The 21,569-nt window shown below is 34.8% G+C and overlaps 1 protein-coding gene across 5 annotated transcripts in view; it reads right to left on the reverse strand.

Moving 5' to 3' along the window:
* The window catches only part of LOC134750021 (homeobox protein cut), a 209,142-nt gene that overhangs the window by 118,548 nt on the left and 69,025 nt on the right, over nt 1–21,569 (reverse strand). Inside the window, exon 1 of one of the 5 annotated variants that reach the window (XM_063685089.1) lies at nt 17,040–17,145. The exons of the other annotated variants lie outside the window; for them this stretch is intronic. Coding sequence (XP_063541159.1) covers nt 17,040–17,108 — 69 coding nt within the window. The 5' untranslated portion in view covers nt 17,109–17,145. Of the gene's footprint in view, nt 1–17,039; nt 17,146–21,569 lie in introns of those variants that run through there. 5 annotated transcript variants of the gene reach the window in all.

Consider the following 21,569-nt stretch of genomic DNA (forward strand, 5'->3'; position numbering starts at 1 on the left):
GTACTACAAGCGCTATGCAGCGACAAACTTACTTCAGAGCTTATACTTGAATGTCATCGAAGCCTCACTGAAGTGAGCAAAGAAGGCAACAAAGTAACAGTACAATGGATAAAGGGGCATAGTGGATCAAGAGGAAACGATGCAGCGGATGAACTGGCCAGGAAAGGTTCAGAAACACCGGCATATGGACCCGAGCCAATCATGCCCCTACCAATATCCTACATACACAACCAGCTAGAACAACATCACAGACAACTGCACAACAAGTACTGGAATGAAATGAAGACATGCAGGCAAACCAAAGAAATTCTACCGGAACTGAACCACAAACTTACCAAAATATTACTGAAAACACCAAGAAGCCAACTACGTAAAATAGTAGGATTAATAACAGGACATAACACACTAAACAAACACCTACATATTATGGGTAAAACGGACAGCCCCATGTGCAGAGCGTGCATGGCAGAAGAAGAAACAACAAAACATATTCTCCTAGACTGTAAACAGGTAGAAGTATATAGGAGCAAATACCTAGGGAATCCATGCACACTAAAGGAAGCAACTAGCAACCTGAAGACCTTGCTAGGCTTCGTGGAGGAGCTGGGGTGGTTAGAGTAGCGCTACCTCGTTTCACGCAAAATAGGCACATTGGATGTCGAGTTGCGGAAAATGCCCAGCAAAACTAACTAACTAACTATACATGACATGTTGCTAGGCAGAGTGATGGCAGGTGGACTAAAATGTTAACGGAATGGTGGCCGCTTTCGAATGAAAGAAGCCCCTGGCGTCCATCGGCTCGTTGGGTGGACGACATCCGGAAGATTGCGGGTCACTTCTGGATGAGATTAGCTCAGGACCGGGACAAGTGGCGTACTGGAAGCGAGGCCTATGCTCAGCAGTGGGCGATAAAGGGTTGATATGATGATGATGATAATGACGACGCTATATGTAATGAAGTTACTAGGTAAAAACTGGGATATGTCCAGACTTACAAAGAGCCCTTGAACAAGCTAGATCGTTTACTAAATACCTAACTGCATTCGTTTCATTTTCTTTCTTCGTAAATACGACCATGTCTTCTCTTTTCACTCTAAACTTGGCTTTCCTATACGTGTTCGTCGAAATATTCGCATGCCTTGCACCCTCTTTCCCGTCATTAATGATCTTCAATCTCCCGAATATCTCAAATCTTTCTTCAACTACTATGGTCTTTCTCGTGTCCATGTCGCTATTTTGCAACCAAATTTTCACAGCTATTTAGGATATCTAGTAAACTTTAAGCTTTCCACATTTAAAAAATCCGAAAAATCATTTACTCTGTGTACGGTGATCATAATTTTCCGTCACCAAAATATGTTTCCTTGCAAATTGCACATTTATAGTCATAGTGGTACCTTTATCAAAATCATAATAAGATAAATATGTCATTTCATAATTTTCCAATTGAACGTAGGTATGATATAAATTGTCACCTTCCACCCTTAACACATCTGTATCCTGACCCCCACCGCCCTCGTCTGAACATTGTCTCGCCCTCTGAAAAATATAATCAGCTTAAACCTAAATATAATCAATACTTGCCTACTTATCACGTTCATTTGTCTATTTATCTTTATGTATCTTTTACGAATAGCATAGGGTCATTGAGCTAGTTTTCGTCCACTTAACGAAATTTATAAATACATTTCTGCACAAATTTGGACTTATTGTAATCCTTAATAAAAAAAATAAAAATATTTTTAGACAGTTACAGTCCATAGTTGTTAGTATTAACTTACAGGCTATGTTATGTTACAGAACAGTACCTACACTAAATTACACACATGAAATGTCTAAACAATATTAACATAGAAATGATATTTCGCAAGTAGCAAATTAAAAATAAAATATAGGTAATATTTGCTAATCCGTCAAGTGGACGAAAATGGTCTCTCTCTAATAAACGCAAATGTCAAAATAACGGATAGGGTTAAACGATTTGGTACTTACAAAGGCTTGTTAGACTTAACAAGCGTTTATGAATAACGACATAGGTCTACAGTTTTTTTTAATTACGTTCAAAATAGGGAATGTTACACAAAACTCTGCGTAGGGGGAGTCACTAGCATATTCAGCGGGTCTCTACTGCGAAATACGAAAATCGAAAGTTCGTTATCTGCCTCTCTATCACTCTTGGATATTCGAACGATAGAGCAGATAATCGCTTTAGTCGCTATTCGGTGAAGGAAAACATCGTGAGGAAACCGAACTAATCCCAACAAGGCCTAGTTTCCTTCCCCTCTGGGTTGAAAGGTCAGTTGGCAGTCGCTTTCGTAAAAACTAGTGCCTACGCCAATTCTTGGGATTAGTTGCCAAGCGGACCCCAGGCTCCCATGAGCCGTGGCAAAAATGCCGGGACAACGCGAGGAAGATGAGAGCAGATAATGAAATTTAATTTTTTGCGTTTCGCGGTAGGTCCCTGTAAACAAACCGCCTTGATGATGATGTCATATTTATTTGCGACAAATTATCTATAAAAGCATGTCAAAAAATGAAAAAACTATATGAGGCGTAGTAAGTTACTCTATGGTTTAGGATGTGCGCTAGAGCTGCACTCTGGTTGCAGAACATTGCAGTAAATTAGAATAACGAGTTATTGCCGTAGTAATAAAAACAAACGAGAGTCGGTTCGTTCATTTATTCTTGAGATCGGATGATGTTTTTATTTAATAACGTAGGTTTTTTTCGTTAGTCTCCAAATTCAAATTTACACGTTAAAAATAACGTTTGCTCTCCAGTCAATACGGACTCAAGGTGCTCTCTTAATCTCTCAACGTCAGTTTTAATTTGCTGCCGGCATCGAATTACCTTCCAAGAGTTTTATTTACGAAGCCTGTTCCGTAGGCGAAGGAAACGCGTTTCGACAGCCAGAAAAAAGTTAATCTCACGAAATATTTGAAAAATCGGACGCGATAGTCTTGACGGATGAACTATGTCAACGGAATGGCGCGCAATTCAAAAATGGAACGCCCCGTTCTAAATTTGAAACGGTATGGGGAACGTATAAAAGTCGCGCGAAGCGTAAATTCGTCAAACCACAGGTAGATCGCAAACAAAACCCGTACAGAATCTAAACAGAATCCACCGAAATCCATCGAAAACTAAATAATTCAATTCAGTATAATTCGGAACGAACTCAAACTCGGATTGACAAATTCAAATAGGACGGAGAATTGTGAAAGTTGCCTATTGGCGATAGACAGGTATCAGGGGTACCTAATCATTATTAGATATTGAATTTTCCTAACTTTGGACTCATCCGGTTTCTAATTTACTAATGAATCCAAGTGCTGTTGCCATTAGCTCCCCCCTTTTGGGGTGGGAAGGGGTAAGGGCAAGAACTCCCGCGAATTTTCGTCTTTTATACATGTAGAGCGATAATCCGATTGGTGATTCGGGCGTTCTACATTTGAATATTCGTGTGTTTTCGTTAATTCTCGCGTGCGGTTTGACTGTAGTGACGTTCCATTTTCGAAATTGGTTTCGAACGAATCCTTTTAAATAACGGTTTTCGATGTGGCCTAGTTATTTGCATGTTAAGTGACGCGTTCGGAAACTTGGTTACGAATTAGTTTTCGCAAAGTTGGCACTATAAAGTGTGGAGGGGACAGGAAAAGGTAGGGAAAGTTGGTAAATCGGGCCCCATATGTCGTAGTGCATTAATAAGCAAATATTGAGTTAGGAACTGGGAAGCAATAAAAGCGTTAGCACCTGCAGTGCTTAACAGAGAGTTACAGGATATTAAGAACGGATTACACCTCTGTGAGGGTGCGTTCGAAAACTTATTATTGTCTTATTTTGATGATGTTGATTTTGAACTAATCTTAAAGCTACTTAGTATGTGTATGATTGATAAAAATGATAAAACGTTGCTACTTATAAAGTATTTTTAATACTTTTGTGATCACTTATGAATGATTGCCTACCTAATTAGATTAATTTATAAATTTGTATGTTCAATTCTAAAGTGTAATCCTCTGTTCATTTTACAAAATTAAAAGGGTGTTCAACCAAGTATGATTAAGCTAGCACTTAGTTCGATTGTGAAAATTGTCTATGGGTGACATTGAGGGGGAAAAGGCTCGTATGCTTAGATACAGACTATTTTGGTTTAGTTACTTAGATTTTCTATGCGACTATAACCCTTAGTGCCTACATTTTTTAAATTTGCCGCCTTTTTCTACTGCGAAATTTGCTTGAAAAACTATAGGTAATTGACATATTGATACACTATTAGCAATATTGCTATTATTTGCAGTATTGCGAATTTATTTAATTTAGGAAGGTTAAAAAAACCGCATCGAAAAGTATACTATCTGTCTTGTTGCTCTACAGATTCTAACTTGAGAGCAAAAGATCCAAACTACAACTAAAACTGCAAAGAAATTTCAACTCTGTACAAGTTACATACGGTTCAAATTGCAGTTGCGTGCTAGTTAGTTATTTTGTTTATATTAGCGCGGCCCCCAGTCAAAGTTCAGGCACTAGCGCCGATCGAACTTGAGCTCGTTACGAACTTTCCGAATTCAAATTCGAATTTGGAATCACAACGCTTTGTTCGATCGCGTTCGAATGTTTGACGCGAGTTTAACGGTGTTACGTTTGCTTTTGTGACTTGTTAGTCATTTGTTGTGTTTTCAGGTTTTAAATTAATAAAACGTATTCGGTTTCAGAATCACTTCCAAATGTCCTCTAATTTCAAACAAAACCGGCTAAGTGCGAGTCGGACTCGCGCACGAAGGGTTCCGTACCATTACGAAAAAAAAACAGCAAAAAAATCACGTGTGTTGTATGGGAGCCCCGTTTAAATATTTATATTATTCTGTTTTTAGTATTTGTTGTTATAGCGGCAACAGAAATACATCATCTGTGAAAATTTCAACTCTCTAGCTATCACGGTTCATGAGATACAGCCTGGTGGCAGACAGACAGACGGACGGACAGACGGACAGCGGAGTCTTAGTAAAAGGGTCCCGTTTTTACCCTTTGGGTACGGAACCCTAAAAATGGATTCTGACATGATAAACAATGAGTAAATGAATTCATACTAGCATGAAACCACAAAAAAAGTTGTCCCAAAATACCGGCTCTTGCTATAAATGAATCGAGCAATACTCACGTCTCAAATTATTCTACACCTTACTCTAGTTCCATCTGACATCTAACTGTAACTTTAAACAATGGCTGAGAACAGATAGCCATCTAAATGTGCCGGTTAAATATTGTCTAAACGAAGCTTAACCCGTAATCATAGGTTTTTGTCACGGAGTAGGATGGAGATGGCAAGTGGGCGTTCCCGTCTATCCGACAGTTAGTAGCGACCGACTCACTTTATGCACAGACTATGCTCAGTTGTTGTGTAAACTTCATGCTCGAATGACATTCACGTCGTACGTACGCTCGTCTAACAAAAATTGATAATTAAATTTAAAATGCCGTATTGTGCAGTATTAAGCTGCAGAAATCACAGCGGTTTAAAAAATCTTTCACGTGGAGGTATTTCCTATCACCGGTGGTTATTTATTTAAATATAATCCGATAAATACGAAAAATCTGTTTCTATTGCATTATTTACGAATGTTCGTTAAGTAAATCTATATTGTATCAGTTAGAACTTAGAGTTCACAATCCTTTGTCACTATTCTTTACGTTTATCTGGAATATTCGCTATCCTAAATGTCAAATAACTTCGCTACTCAGATGCTGCGCAATGTCGATATTTATCGATAAAGTTAAAGTTACGATATTTCAAGTTTGATGTTTGGTAGTTCGGTAATAAATTATTATTTTAGACACGTTTCTAATTATTATTTGGGATAATCAATGTCTTAGTAAATATGGCAGCTCTGGTCATCAAGCACTAAGTTAAGTCGGGGTCATTTCATGGCAACCTTTCAAACCTTCGTATTCCTTTACATACGTTTTTGTTTTTTACACCCATCATATTTTCATCGTTAATATAATTAGACTAGGTACTTAATGCACTTATGCGTACAATGCATGCAATGTGCCATGAATAAACGTTTTATATTTTCTATTTCTTTATTATTAATTATTGTAGGTTACCACAAGATGCCGATATTAAAAATAAATGGGTCAATGCTACTGGGCAAGAAAATTAGTTTCCGCAAAAATATAGCACCATTTGCTAGGAGCATTTCTTAGAGAAAGATTTCTGGGGATAAAATTGCCATACATCTCATCTAGCGTCCACACACCTAAAACTTAGTTACTAATTTAGTCATTATTAGTGACATTCGGGCTCACTTAATTAATAAAAAGTGTACCACGCAAACTAGCGTGAAATATTGGAATTTTGCCGCCCCCCTTCCTGATTTGATAGGTCACAATCTTACAATCAAATCAAGTGGGATCGATGAGCCAGTTTCATGTATGCTTTCACACCATACAATTAATTTGACAATTTAATCAGGTTGTCCCGTCTAGATTGGCCTTAAATGCTGCTACAAGTAAATATATTGTTAAAGACGAATACTTACCTATGTAAGTAATTGCAGATTTGTGATCACAAAATAACAGCAATACCGAGTTAATAGACCTTTAAAGAACTATGATTTTATCTGTTTGACTTTAAGATATATTTAATGTTCACATTAACAACCTAGTTGGTCAATTAATAAGAAACAAATTTCTAGTTAGATATTTGTTGTACTGTACTACATATTATTTTTCATACAATCACGATTATCACTACCTATATTATAATCATAAATAAAGTATCATCTAAATGTGTTAAAACATACGGTAATGAAATATCAATACCTAACTGAACACACAAATATCGATAAAACACTCCGATTACACTGTCCCCTCCCTATATCGTCGAATGGAAAGAAGTTCCAACGGTTAGCTACTCGCAGGCGTGTAGAGGTCTCGAAAACACCAGTGTAACGTGACCGTGAGATCCGTAACAAACCATGCGTAATTAGACCTTACTTATACTGGTTTTTTAGCCCTTTTCTCGCCTGTTAAGTAAGTGATTTTAAAATTATATAAAATAACGCCATCTGGTGTTGAGTAGTTGTATTAGGTGAACGTTGAGCGAGCTTTTGTGAGATGAATGAGATAATGAAAGAGTCGTATGTCATATAGCTTTGACATTATAATTTAAACCGTCACTCATGTAGCCTACAGTTGATATTCGTTCGAGAAATGTCCACCGGTAATAACTTTTTGGTATGGAAAGTTGCTACGAATCAGAGCAATTTTGTAAGTGTGTGACGTATTTTAACGTGGCTATGAATGTGTGAGTTTAGCGACACTGGTTTTCATACTAAATAGGAGTCATTTCACATCCACTAGTTTATTAATTCGTGGTTTTTGTTAACTAAAAGGAAATGCTAATTTTTATTTTAGAACGAATCGTCCCAGTTTCGTCTTTATATGACTCTTATTCGACTTAAATTAGACTTAAATCTCCAAATCTACTGATAGATAATGCACAACCTAAACGACTTTTGAAACATAATTAATACTAGTGACAGTAGTGACTATATAACCCCCATGACTGTCATTTTGAAATATTTCCGAAACCTTCATCGTCATAAAATCTATGTAATTCTTGAAACCGCTCGCAAAATTTCACGAGAATCGCTTGGGAAATGTGACCTGTAGAGAACATCCGAACATACGAAATATTTTGTGTCTAAGCTGAAACGGAGACCTTTGGCAAAGACGAAGTCGCAGGGTAAGGCTGGTACATTGATGTGAGACCAAATCGTGATTATATCTTCACATCTTTATTCTAGTTTCCCATGGTCATAAATTAGAGAAAATACATTAGAATATTGTTAAAACAAACCAACATTTGTGGTTCACAATTGAGATGCTTAAACATTAGTCATATAACAGTTGTTTAAATATTTGGCTTCATTACTGTTGTCTCACAGTCTCACCGGCAATAATAAAGAAATACCGTTAAAAGTGGTACTTTATTAAAGGCAAATGTTAGTATTATTTCTTATTAACGTTTAATTGAGCTCTTATACTAAGACTGGTTCAGGAAAGAAAGGATTGGCAATTACTCCACCGACAAGAGCAAAGCTCTTAAGTTATGATGATGATGATGAGGTCTTAGAAGCTTGAATAAAAATTTAAATCTAAATTGGAGATAAAATAACCGGCCAAGTGCGAGTCGGACTCGCGCACCGAGGCTTCCGTACTTTTTAGTATTTGCTGTTATAGCGGCAACAGAAATACATCATCTGTGAAAATTTCAACTGTCTAGCCATCATGGTTCATGAGATACAGCCTGGTGACAGACAGACGGACAGACGGACAGCGGAGTCTTAGTAATAGGGTCCAGTTTTAACCCTATGGGTACGGAGCCCTAAAAAGTAAAAAACATCCATAATATACTGTTCAATATACGTTTTAATATATATATACAATGTTGTATTACCAGTCTGTCAATTGAAACGAAAGGTGTAAATTGAGGCTAAACACCATTCGAGTCTAAATGTCAGGACAACACCTTTTCAAATGTCTTATCACTGTCATTCTTCCTTAACTAGTTAGTATCACAAGTATGGCGTTTGTTTAGTAAATTATGAATTAAAATCATTAAAAAAATTCGTGTATCGGACTGTAATCAAAATAAATTGTTTAACATTATTACACATACATATTTACACAAAACAATACACATAAGAAACTAACATTGTAGGCTGTTTAATTCCGGCAGTCAGACATATCATGAGCTAGTCATTCACACATTTCAGACTGGCGAATTGTTTTGACATTACATTTCATAAAAAGTAACTGATTTGACCTGCCGCTTTAATTCGTCCCTATCGTACCTCGAAAAGAGCCACTATTCTTGCTGAACTCCTCTTAAACATTGATAATAGCTATATAAAGCTATCACAAGTCATATAAACGTGTAGCTCCAGAGATAAAAGCATCGGTAGTTGCCAATATTCCTTAAGTGCTGAGTAATCTCATTCCCGACGTCGCTACATAAATGTGTGAATACTGTAAAGCTATTACAAAGTAGCTTCTGTTAACGAAACTTTGTGACCTAGTTGCTGAGTAAAATTCAGCTAAGTGTAATTAATAAATAGCTAGAAAACCCGTCTAAGTGTTATAAAATTAGTTGATAAAAACTACAAAAAATGTCGTATAAAAATAACGCATTTCGTATTGTTTTTTTTTATGTATTGTATTTAATCTGTGACAACCTTAGTTATTCTTAAACGGCGTGTACCATCCCTAATGTTCTTTTTGTAATTGCGAACTTATAATTAGAACTACACTGACATATGACTCCTATCCGATAGCCATCGAGGCAGATGCATCAAATGATGCGCACCGCGACTGATTGAACGTATGACTCCGTTCATTCGCGAGTGAGTGAATGGACGTTTCATTCATTTGCTGTCAGCTGTCATTCTAATCGCATACCTATTTTGAGTGATAAGTTTAGAAGAGCCAGTGTAAGAGCCATCTTTGTTTGCGTATAGTTTTTTATAGATGTCCAGTTCACAATGTTTTGGTTAATGGTTAGGGCAAATGACACATGTACTTGTGCATCAAATGGAAATACGTGGTCAGACATTTTGGAACGTTGCCATCTTTGTTGTTCGAATTTCGAACGTTGAGAAGTGATCGAGTTTCGATGAGTGGTTATTTAGTTTCGTTTTCGTTGCATTTTGTTTTTCCACGTGGATCTTTTTCGGCTGAAATGTTGTTTTTGTGATGTTATTATTAGACTTGTTAAATACCGGGTGTGATCTGTAACACGAGCAAATAATTAAAACATAGATTGTACTCCTCAAACGGTGACAATTTTGTGCAATAACTTTTAAAAATAAAGTCTTTAGACTTCCTTTTTTTCATACAAAATAAATATTATCTTCAATGTACGCCATTATCATAGTGATTGACGTTGCTTGCCACGCCTTAAACATTCCAAATTCGCAATGCTTTGCGTCTTATATTAACTTTAAAGCGTATTAAAAATCAAAACTCGTTATTTTTAAAAGTCGCTGAACAAAATGAATGTCTTGTAAATATATATATAGGTTAATTTTTAACAAGCAGAAACGTCTGCGATAAGATAAGATAAGATAATAATTTATTTCATTTCAATCTTAGTTGGTAAATACATAGTGGTCGAGTCCTCCTATTAGGTATGAAGTACCTGTATCAGGAGACCTCGCTCTTCCAGAATTACATTTTTTTTTTAATCTATACTAAGAGAAGTAAATAAAGTTAACATTAACATTATAAATTTATAATGAATTAACTAGTTTGCCAAATTAACAACTACATTTACATTTATTAATTTTACATATTTAATAAAGCGATCGATGCTATTAAGCTTAGAATAAATTTAAAAGTAGAAAAATTACTGCCTTGGGTGAGACTTGAACTCACGGCCTCTGGATCCAGAGGCCGTGAGTTCAAGTCTCACCCAAGGCAGTAATTTTTCTACTTTTAAATTTATATATATAGGTGTAGGTATATTTCAATTAAATTGAATTCTTTTGTAAAAATACGTTTCCAATCTTATTTTAAAGCGCCAAACGTTTTACAAGAGAAGTGACCCTCGATTGTTTGACCTAGTTTTCTTCGCACACGTAATTTTTTTCAAAGATCATAAAAAAGCAATAGCGTTTCCACTTACCAAATATCACCATTACGCATTATAAAAGCAACCCGATAACGTAATTACGTTCGAAATTCGAATTTCGAATATCAGATCAGAAGAGCAGGGGCGATACCTGGCGAAATAATTAAAAGGCGAACTGTAAACCGAACTTAATTCCGATGCCTATTTGTAGCTCATCGAGTTTTCCCGAAGTTCGCCCGAAGTTTTACGGACTTTTACGAAGTTCCCAACTTGTCCCCCGCTTTGGAAATATTTGCCCCGACTTTTAGTTCGCCCTGTTAATTTATAATTACTGTTAATTGGTTATTATCTATACTTGTGTTTTAGTCTCAAGGAGGCTGCATATTTCAATTCATTATCAGTTTAGTGTCTTGAGTCAATATTTTCGAGGTTTTCATGTGATAGTATCTTCGTTGTATACGTTTCTTTCAGATTTTAAGATTATTATTGGCATGATAAGAGCTTGACGACTGATGATAATTCAAGTTTAATTAATAAACGTACATGTAATAGTTATTTTTAAATCGAACGATATTTAAATAGCATGTGTAAAATACATTTAATTTAATACAAATCAAACCGAATAATCCTTTGTTCTCTACAAAAAAGACTAATTGCCAATTAGCCACCTTAATACGGAACACTTAGATCAAAAGCCTCACTTAAATCTATAAGACATATGTCTATTAAAACACCTATCCACTTACGACCTTTTCTAAATTAGCAAAAAGATCATGTCATCGGTTCTCACCTCATTTAGCCAACAGTAATTGGTATCGAATGTGCAAATGCCAGTTTAAATTGAACTTTCAATATGAGCACTACTCATACTAACATCAATACCGAGTGACCAATAATAGACCTTACTCCTTAACTATAAGGTTCATGGATAGTCAGTCAACAGAATTGACAATAGTACAGCGCACGGTCAATGCGTTCTGGTTAGCGTTTAAAATAAGCGCTTATACGACCATTTTGTAAAGGACTGGTCGTATAAGAGTTTTATAAGAGGTGTGGTATCCGTTTGAAATGGTTTTGCTAATAGAACACTGAATCTGATTGAGATTAGTCTTATTGGTTTGCTATTATGGTTTGATTAAGTGTAGTTTCAGTCATTGAAGACTGTTACGGTCATTCTATTAATGTAAAACATATACATAAATCACTATAAAATAAAAAATACGCCGCCTAAAAACGTTTCTAGGCTAGAACTTCCAGAATGATTTAAAAACGTATAATGCTTAGTAATAATGCTTAATAACGCTGTAATGCTTATATATGCTAAATAAATGAAATGAAATGAAAATGAAAAAAAAAAATTTTACAATCACTGCAGACACTTTAGAAAAATCACCTACACTTACACTATTCTACTTATTTCTTTCCAAAAATTTGGCTTGCGCTTTTCATGCGTTGACATTTTTTTTTACTGCAGCATATTGTTGATAATTTCAATAAAAGTATGCGTCACTGATAAAAGAAAACACTTTAAAGACAATACATTTTGTTTTAGTGATATGATAGTAGTTTTAATGATAATGATGATATTCTGTAAAAGACAATCATTCCGTTGACATATTTTTTAGCGCAGCATATTGTTGATAATTTCAATAAAAGTATGCGTCACTGATAAAAAAAAACACTTTAAAGACAATACATTTTGTTTTAGTGAAATGATAGTAGTTTTAATGATAATGATGATATTCTGTAAAAGACAAACATTCGTATACATTTTTTGTCAACGTATTTTTGGGCTAACCTGTATAACTTTCAACAATGTATGCTATTTATATACATGTACATGTATAATTGTGTACAATTTGCTAATTTACAGCCGAATGGCTCTGTCACTCGATCTTCGAAAGTTAGCAATCGAAGTATTTATCGAAACTCCTTAATCCATTTCATTAAGTCGGCCCTTTTAATCGCATCCCCTGTTTGAGCTTTTGATGTCATTATATTGATCTAGTTATTGTTTCAATTGTTTTTCAAGTATTAGGAAAGTTTCAATTGGATTAGTTTAAAATCGATTTAGTTGAAAAATTCGATGCCGACTCTCTTGACTTGATGTGAGGTTATCATGAAAAAAACATTAATGAAACTTTCCATTATGTTTTAGTATGTCAAAATAGCCTACAATGCACATAAAACTTCCTGTAAGACCAAGTTTAGTAGTAGGTAAAAACTTTAAGTATCATCATCATCATCATCATCATCATGTCAGCCGATAGACGTCCACTGCTGGACATAGGCCTCCCCAAAGGCTCGCCACTCCGACCGATCCTGTGCCGCTCGCATCCATCGAATTCCCGCGACCTTCACCAGGTCGTCGCTCCATCTCGTTGGAGGCCTACCGGCAGTTCGTCTTCCGGTACGCGGACGCCACTCCAGAACCTTTCGGCCCCACCGGCCATCAGTTCTGCGAGCAATGTGCCCCGCCCACTGCCACTTAAGGTTTGCAATTCTGCGAGATATGTCGGTGACCCTAGTTCTACTGCGGATATCATCATTTCTGACTCTATCACGCAGAGGTAAAAAGTTTAAGTATAGAAAACGAAAAACTAAATCTAAATCAAACTCACAAAAAACAAAAATGCGCATTTATTCTAAATGTCCTGTTAGTCTTTTAACCATTTAAATTAAGTATTACTCAATTAGCAACGTTCCTTTTTCAAATAATTAAGAGACTGTGGACAATACTTTTACGTAAAAGGCCACGACCCGTCTAAACCAATTTGGGATCGAAGGGTAAAGTTTTTACCCTTTTTAATCACGTGACCAAACGCCCTAATTCGCTGTCTTTGTTAATTACGTCTTAGGGAGCCGTAGGGGGACATACATGCACATACGTCCTATAAGAGTGTAGAAAAAGTGTGGATGAGGCTTACAACAATATGTCAGTATCACTAACAGAAATTGGCAAATTTTTTGGATAATACGTGTGTTATTAATAAAAACCGGCCAAGTGCGAGTCGGACTCGCGCACCGAGGGTTCCGTACTTTTTTGGATTTGTTGTTATAGCGGCAACATAAATACATCATCTGTGAAAATTTCAACTGTCTAGCTATCACGGTTCATGACATGAAATACAGCCTGGTGACAGACAGACGGACATCGGAGTCTTGGTAATGGCGTCCCGTTTTTACCCTTTGGGTACGGAACCCTAAAAATAAACTTAATTTACAGTGTTCTCTTTCAATGTTTTATATATTTTTCTAGTGGATTGACGAGAAATCAATTATTATTATTAAAATACGTGGGTGTAACCGATTAGTCTAAAATTGTATTTCCGTCTGATATTCATTCTGTAGGTATGTATAACGGTGTAATCTCAGTAACTTTCAATTCGAAAAAGTATTAGGGAAAAATGGCGAAATTGACTTCAATCGCCGATATCTCGACTTAAGTTCACTTAAAGTAGCCCCAAAAAAACCGGAAAAAGTTTTCAAAGGAATTCTAACCGGATTTTACCGGATCCGATACCTTATACTAAAGCTTTTACAGCAAACGCGATCACCGTTAATTAATATCACATTCTAATATCTCCTTTAGCCTTTGTAAGCATTTTTACAAATCACAAAATGTCATATAAAACCTAAACAACATACGCATTTAAGTCCTTTTAAAACGCCTCAGCTAAGTCCGGTTATCGCAAATAAAAAACGTCTTATAAGCGTCTGTGCTCGTGCGCTCTTAGTGCGTTTCATGTCGTGTGTTTCCCAAGTCCGTACATAAAAACCCCTTTAACTTATGATGAATTAGCGATCTACGTTTTATGTCTCCCGTTATCTCCCCTTGCCCCCCCTTACCCTTTAACACCCGGTGGGAGGGTGCGTCAATATGAGGGAATTAATATGAGCGAAAAAAGTTTCGAGTTCTGCATTAAATAGAATTGTTTTTGTGTTTTAATTAGGTATTTAATGTTTGGATTGGGCTAAAGAGGAGTTCAATGTGTTGGATCAATAATCGTTTATTATAGGTAGGTATTTGAATTTCAGAATGTATAAGTTTGTTGTTATAAAATTAGGTCAATGGGCTCTGTACCTAACGCTTTGATAGTTAAGAAGCTTAACTTAGCCTTTCACTTTTTCAGTATTGGTCAGATAAATGCTAACGGTGAGCATTTATCTGACAAATACTAAGGTAAGCAACTTACCTTGTCCCATAAGTAACGAAAAAAAATATGATGAAAAATTAAAAACGTGAATTGAACAAAATTTGGATACTAGTACTTCGTTATATATTGCTAGTTACTACATGCCATTGTCATATCGTCTAATTAAAAAGTATCTGATGTATGAAATTACCCTTAAAATGAATATTAATATCGTAAAAAGTAAACAAAAAAACCGAAAACAATGCCTCAATAGGCGCCCTTAAACCGTCACGCAAAATGCCTCAGTCATGTATCGGCTAAACCCAAAAACTTGGGGTCTGATAAGGGATGTTTTGATACCCCCCATCATTCACTTATCCGTATACTTGTGGAAGGGGGTCTATAGAAAAACATTGATGTAAAAAGCGGGCGTGACCGCTGAGAAGGGTACGATAACGACGTTATGTTGATCAATTTTAATGTGTAGTCACTGGCCGGTTTTAATTGTGAGTTTTATTTTCGAACGCGTCTTTAGAACAAACGGTCAGTATTATTTTTTGAAAATCGAACTCGATTCTATTTCTGGTATAGCCCGGTAGTTATTGTGATTTATTTTATTAAATTTTTCTAGCGAAAATGGCGAGTATTTATTTTTGTAAATCGATCTCGATCCAATTTGTGGTGTATTCCGTTAGTAATTGTTACATTTTTTATTGGAACGCGTCTTTAGCGAAAACGGGTGTATTCATTTCGAAAATAGAATTCGACTCAATTTGTAGTGTTGTATCTATTTCAGTGTCATTTTTTCGTGTTTAACGTAACGTGTGTCGTGTTCCAGCAATAAATTTAGGTTCAGGTAATTGAATGTAAAAAGTAAGGAAACCCTTTAAAATTTTGTCAATGTACATTTTCGATACACAAGTTTCAAAAGGCTTTTCCCTAATTCCCATTTGTAAATGTCTCCGTATGTAATGAATGCAAACATGGATAGTTAAAAGTTAATGAAGAATCGCGCCCGCATCGGGCCAAAGAAGATGTTAATTCGAGAGGGTAATTAGTGGGGATGTGGGGAGCGACGGGCCTTCGTTTTCTCTCTGGCTTTTGTTTTTTTTGGGATTGGTCACAGCAAATTTTATTGATTAAACTATTTTTTTTTAATTTGGGTAATAGAAATGGAAAGATTTTAAAATGTTATAAAAGAGCGATAGGTTTTACGATTCTTTTTTGGTATTGTGTTATTTTAGTTGAATTTATTTTATTTGGATTTGCAATTACTATTTTGTGTCATTTCTTATATAAATATATTATTTATGCCCTTATAGAAGGAAGCAAAATATACAAAATACAATAAAATTAAATAAACACTAACTAAACTATAATATTATAAATTTAAAACTAGAATTTATCTCTTTAATTTTTATATGTATATATTTATTAATAATTCTTGCAAGAATTAAATTAACCGGCGCTAAAACTTATTTTTTTATAAATTACTTCTGAATTTAGTTCCGTAAGTTTTTCCGTGCGATTGAAGGATATAAATTTCACTTTATTAATTCACTACATATATTTGTAAATAAATAAATATCAAAATTAAGTATAATTTATTAAATTTGTCCACTTTTTAACTTTGTAAAGCCATGACTTGATCCCATAACATTGTAAATAAAAAGTGTATAACATGGAGACTGTATAAAGGAGCCAAATCTCTATGTATGAAAAGTGTCCATCAAAAAACAGTAATTAGGCGGCGCCACCATACACCGAAATACTACCAAAAACAACCTACGTAATTTGGTCGGGTTATTTACTCATGTCCCAGAGCCTAACTAGCGCCACCGGAGAGATTAGGAACTATTATTTAAAGCTGAAAGCGGTCACTTTTGCAACAATTCTGCCATAAGAGATTGGCATCCTTTCTATACCATCCATAGTGTATAAGTTTAAACTATGTAAAAATATGATTCACATCGGGTCACAGAAGTTGTTAATTTGGTTCGTAATTAGGATGTGGGGAGCGGCCGACGACGCGACGAGAGCTTTATCGTTTTCCGTTCCGAAAAAAAACTTTAGTAAAACTATTTTGTAAAAAATTTTTTTGTAAAAAAAACTTTTTAGTAAAAAAAACTTTTTTGTAAAAATCTATTGTAAAAATATTTTTGAAAAAAAGGAAAAAGTCAGTAAAAAAACACACAATAAGAAAATAAAAACACGTAGCACCGTAGCACTTTGTAGCGACGCTACGGTACGGCACAATACAAACTTACCTCCATGTAATAATTCCTTATTTTCATAATACCAGCGTAAAACACTAATTTCGTTACGAAAACGTCCATTAAAACTACAAAATGTCACTATATCACTAACCTAAGACCTAATTAAAAGTAAAAACAGTTGAAGCGGCGTTCGAAATTCGAACACACCGTTTTTTTTAATTCGCGCGTGACGTTGACTCGTCAAAAGCGCGCGTCCAACTAACCGGCACAGATAACCAACATCTCGCCTCCTTATCTCTTCATTACCATACAGTGTGATTCTACGCACAGTTCCCATATCCTCTATCCCACTCATTTGCATTCCAAGAAAGCGTATGCAAATATGCATCTGAGAATAGTCGATATTTAAAATCGGCTATCAATTCGTGAAACAGGTTACGTAAATGCGATGCGCCATTGTGTTCCGAATTTAAAGGATTCGATTGAAGAGCGTCGGTTAAAAATAAGGGGAAACGCCTTTGCCATGCAATGCAAAATGAACCTTATCGTTAGAAATCTAAGGTGTATAATAGAAATTAATGCTAGGGTGATCTTAGGCGTTTTACGGTTTTAACTTTTGGTTTTCTTTAAGATAGGATTAGGGTTGCAGGGCAGATGTCAACGGCGTATTGATTTGAGTTCAGAAATAGATTTTTTAAGATCTGTTTAGAAACATGTGCATGCATTAATGTCGCAGTTTGTTATTGTTGCGTTTGTCCTGCAAAGTATGTTTGATAAATTATGCTTTGTAAGATTCTTAAAGGATTCTAAAGATTTTATTTAATGCGAATTATACGAAGGTATTAAAATATTATGTGATATTCATAAGTTCAGTACGAAATTCATACGGTAGCTAAAGTTTTTGGTAGAATTTGGTAACAAAATTCCTTAAATATTCGAAAATGGAATATTTAATTACGACACAGTCCGATCAATCAACCCTTGCCGTGAGAATGCCTTCAAGAAATAAGGAAACTAATTATTATTCGCATATTAAGTACCGAACCGGTACGAAATAATGTTAATAATTATTAAAAAAACATATTTATAACGTCACCATTACCATATGCAGATTCGGGAATAAATCATAGAACAATTGAAGGGTTCGAAGTTCGAATATCGGAGCAAACTGGTTTATTTTAAATGTGTTCCAATTTTTCTTTTTAATTTATTGGGCTATTTAGGGGTGCGTTCCGATGGATTGATGGTATTTTTGCATAAATTAGGTGACTGGTCGGTGAGAACAGGGTCGGATGTCAGATTTATGTTTCATGGTTGATTGGGTCTTAATGTGCTTTCTATTGCGTCTTGGGACTATTGTGGCAGCTGTAATACTGGTTGATGTCAGTATGGAAATTAGAAAGTGTACAGAACTTTACCCGGTTGTGGGATATAAAATGCACCTTGACATTTATCTATAAATGACGCAGATATTTTTCTTCTGCGGGCTTAGCACGGTAGCATTTTTATCGCCTGTCACCATGCCTGTCACGTTCTAACAAGTAGGTAAGTGCGAAAGTGACAGGCATAGTGATAGGTGATAAAAATGCAACCATGCTGACACCGCTGAAAGCTTTTTTTGGATTATAATTCAGTTTATTCGATCAGGTTCTTCTAAAATAAAATTCCTATGAAAATATGTATGACGTTTGCCACATTGTATTATACCTCGTATTATAGCTTAGATGACACAAAATGTATTCAATATACAATATTTTCTTTCACGGTGCGAAATCTTGAACAATCTCTTTCCAAATTACGTTTTCACATATAAACATATAATTACCTATAAAGCCGGACGCTGGTTAATTGATTACACATCTACAATTACCAGGTCCCTATCACCGAAAACGCGATACTTGGACCGTGGAAAATATCGCCCGAAAATAATGGACACGGTAGATAAAACACCAAATTCACCGGACTAACTTTTATACGATTTGGTCACCATGTCTTAAAAAATACAAAGAGAATTGAGCTTTATACAGTAAGAATTAGAGTTCATTTTTGATCGGAGCGCAAGTTAGTCCAGGCGATATAGTTTCGCCCGCTAGATTTCAAATCTGATAATGAGTTGTTATAAAAAATGCTTTATTCGTAATTTATTTATATTAATTAAATACGCGGCTAAGTGTACCGTGACGGGTTCAACGGACGGTCCCGTTTTGATAGAATGCAGCTGGAGATAATAAAAATTTGGGAATATTGTTAAAACATGAGAATCGGTAGAGCGAGAGAGGTAATACGGCCGCCATTTATGATGTACTGGCCAATTCGAGTTTTAGTTGTTCGATCTGTTTCCGATATGATCTATGCCAGTATCAAAAGTGACGTTTTTGGTTAAATAAATCTCACTTTTAACACTTTCAGATCAGTATCATATCGGAAACAGATTGAATAACTAAAACTCGAATTGACATGGCATTACGTAGATTAGTGTGTCTGTCTTCATACAAAGTATTCGTTTTACATTGATTTACGGAAATATGTGTAGTAAATTATTGATTATATTTCATAATATCTTGGAGTTACATTAAAGAACATAAAAGTGATTAAATTATTTCCTGTTATTAAATTTTTCCAAAATGTGAAAATATACTGTTCTCGCCTTTCACTAAATACACATAATTAAAATTCATAAATTACCTAAACGTGTGATTTCCAAATTCAGAATTAATAATCCAATTCGTATCAGTTTTAAAACAATTAACTTTCAACTTTAACACGTTAACAGTAAAGTTCAAATCAGCTTAAATCCGAACCCGCATTAACAATTACAATATACATATATTCTAAAGATACGTATTCATTGTCAAAATTTTTAAAAAGTCAACGATTCGGTTATCGTGTGAATGAAATACGTTAATATCGAAACGGCGTATGTGCCACTATATTTACATGAAGTTAAGCTTTTTTTAAAGTTGCTTAGTATTTCCCCTTAGTATTAAAATGGCGTATTTGCCCCTTTATTCTTATGGACATAAGATGTTTTTATATTAAGCTTAATGTTTATACCGCTCCATGATAATTGTGATTTTGATTACTGAATTATAATAAAACAACGTCCGTATGAGTTTTTATTAATTACTGATTGCGTTATTTTTGACGCTTTTATAGGATTCACGTAGCTGTATAAGTACTCAGATTTTTTAACCAGATTAGAACGTAGTTATTTGTATTGTATTTTAATTCTGTAGAACTGTAACTTATAATTTTATTTTGACTTGGAAATATTGAATTTGTATTTATGTGTTAATAATGGAAGTGACACTTAAAAAAATCCGTATATTGTTGTATTTAATTATTTAAACTTTATTGCATAATAGAAAAACTTTATGTACAAAAGGGGAACTTAGTGCGGAGGCATTCTCTACCAGTCAACCTCAGGGCAAAGCGGAAAAGATTGGAGGCGGTACATTTAAAACCAAAGAAATCGCTTCTTTTTAGTCATATTTTATTAGTAATAAAATTATTACATATTTTTGAACATTTCGCATAATTTTAGCTTATTTTCGAATAGAATAAACTACGCAAAGTTTTTGTATTAATATAATAAAACTATTAAAAACGGATTATATTAAACACTGTAAAGGGTTCGAAACGTCGGGATGTATTATAAATTCAATATACGTCATATAATCCGTTTTCATAATTTTATTTCATGAGTAACTATCGCGGTAACCGAAGGCAATTTTTTTTTATATTAATGTTATATTTATCGACAAATATTAAACATAAATGTCGTATGTGACTTTACTCAGATACTATATTTCAATTTAACAATATTCATACTTTAACCATTTAATTAAAACATCCTGTAAGGTGTTAATTCGTATTAATTGTTTATTTCGCGACGGAAATCGCTAACGAACGTTTCCTGTATAATAGTCATTGATATGACTGTTATGCGACTATCTAGATCGGGACAGAGTATTTTTGTCCAAATTACTTTGATGTTTTATCAACCGCGAAGGACATGTGTGAGTAACGCGCTTCGAATATATGATGAGCGTATGTTCGCGATTTTAAAGCAATTTCTTTTTTTATTAGCTTTTTAATGTGCATTGCCTCAATATTAAGTACTCATACGAACATTTTACCTAATGTACTTGGCCTCAACATTAAGTACCTAGGTACGGGGAAAGGTCTAGGTCAAAGATTAGTAATCTAGTAAGGTTATTATAAATAGATAGAGTGCATATAACTGGTCTATTGAATATTTAATATTTATGTCGTAAATTAAATAAAATATAGGCATTAATTATAATAATTTTAGAATACATTATTTACCGTCTACTTATTCAAATTAAGCGATCCTTTTTCTATCAAAACCAATATAATATGTACTTTGAATTAAATAAAAATAGAGGACTAATTTAGATTAAAGAAAATATTCTGTTAAAGCTCTTGAGAAACCACATTTAATACCTACCGTATTTTTGTATTAACATAAAAAAGGCATTAAAATTATTTCTACGTCATTTACAATCGAAAAGTGCCCTAATCGCCTTTAAAAGCTTAAAAGCGATGCACCCCGTCTCA

The sequence above is a fragment of the Cydia strobilella genome, chromosome 19, assembly GCF_947568885.1.
Source record: "Cydia strobilella chromosome 19, ilCydStro3.1, whole genome shotgun sequence".
Taxonomy (NCBI): Eukaryota; Metazoa; Arthropoda; class Insecta; order Lepidoptera; family Tortricidae; genus Cydia; species Cydia strobilella.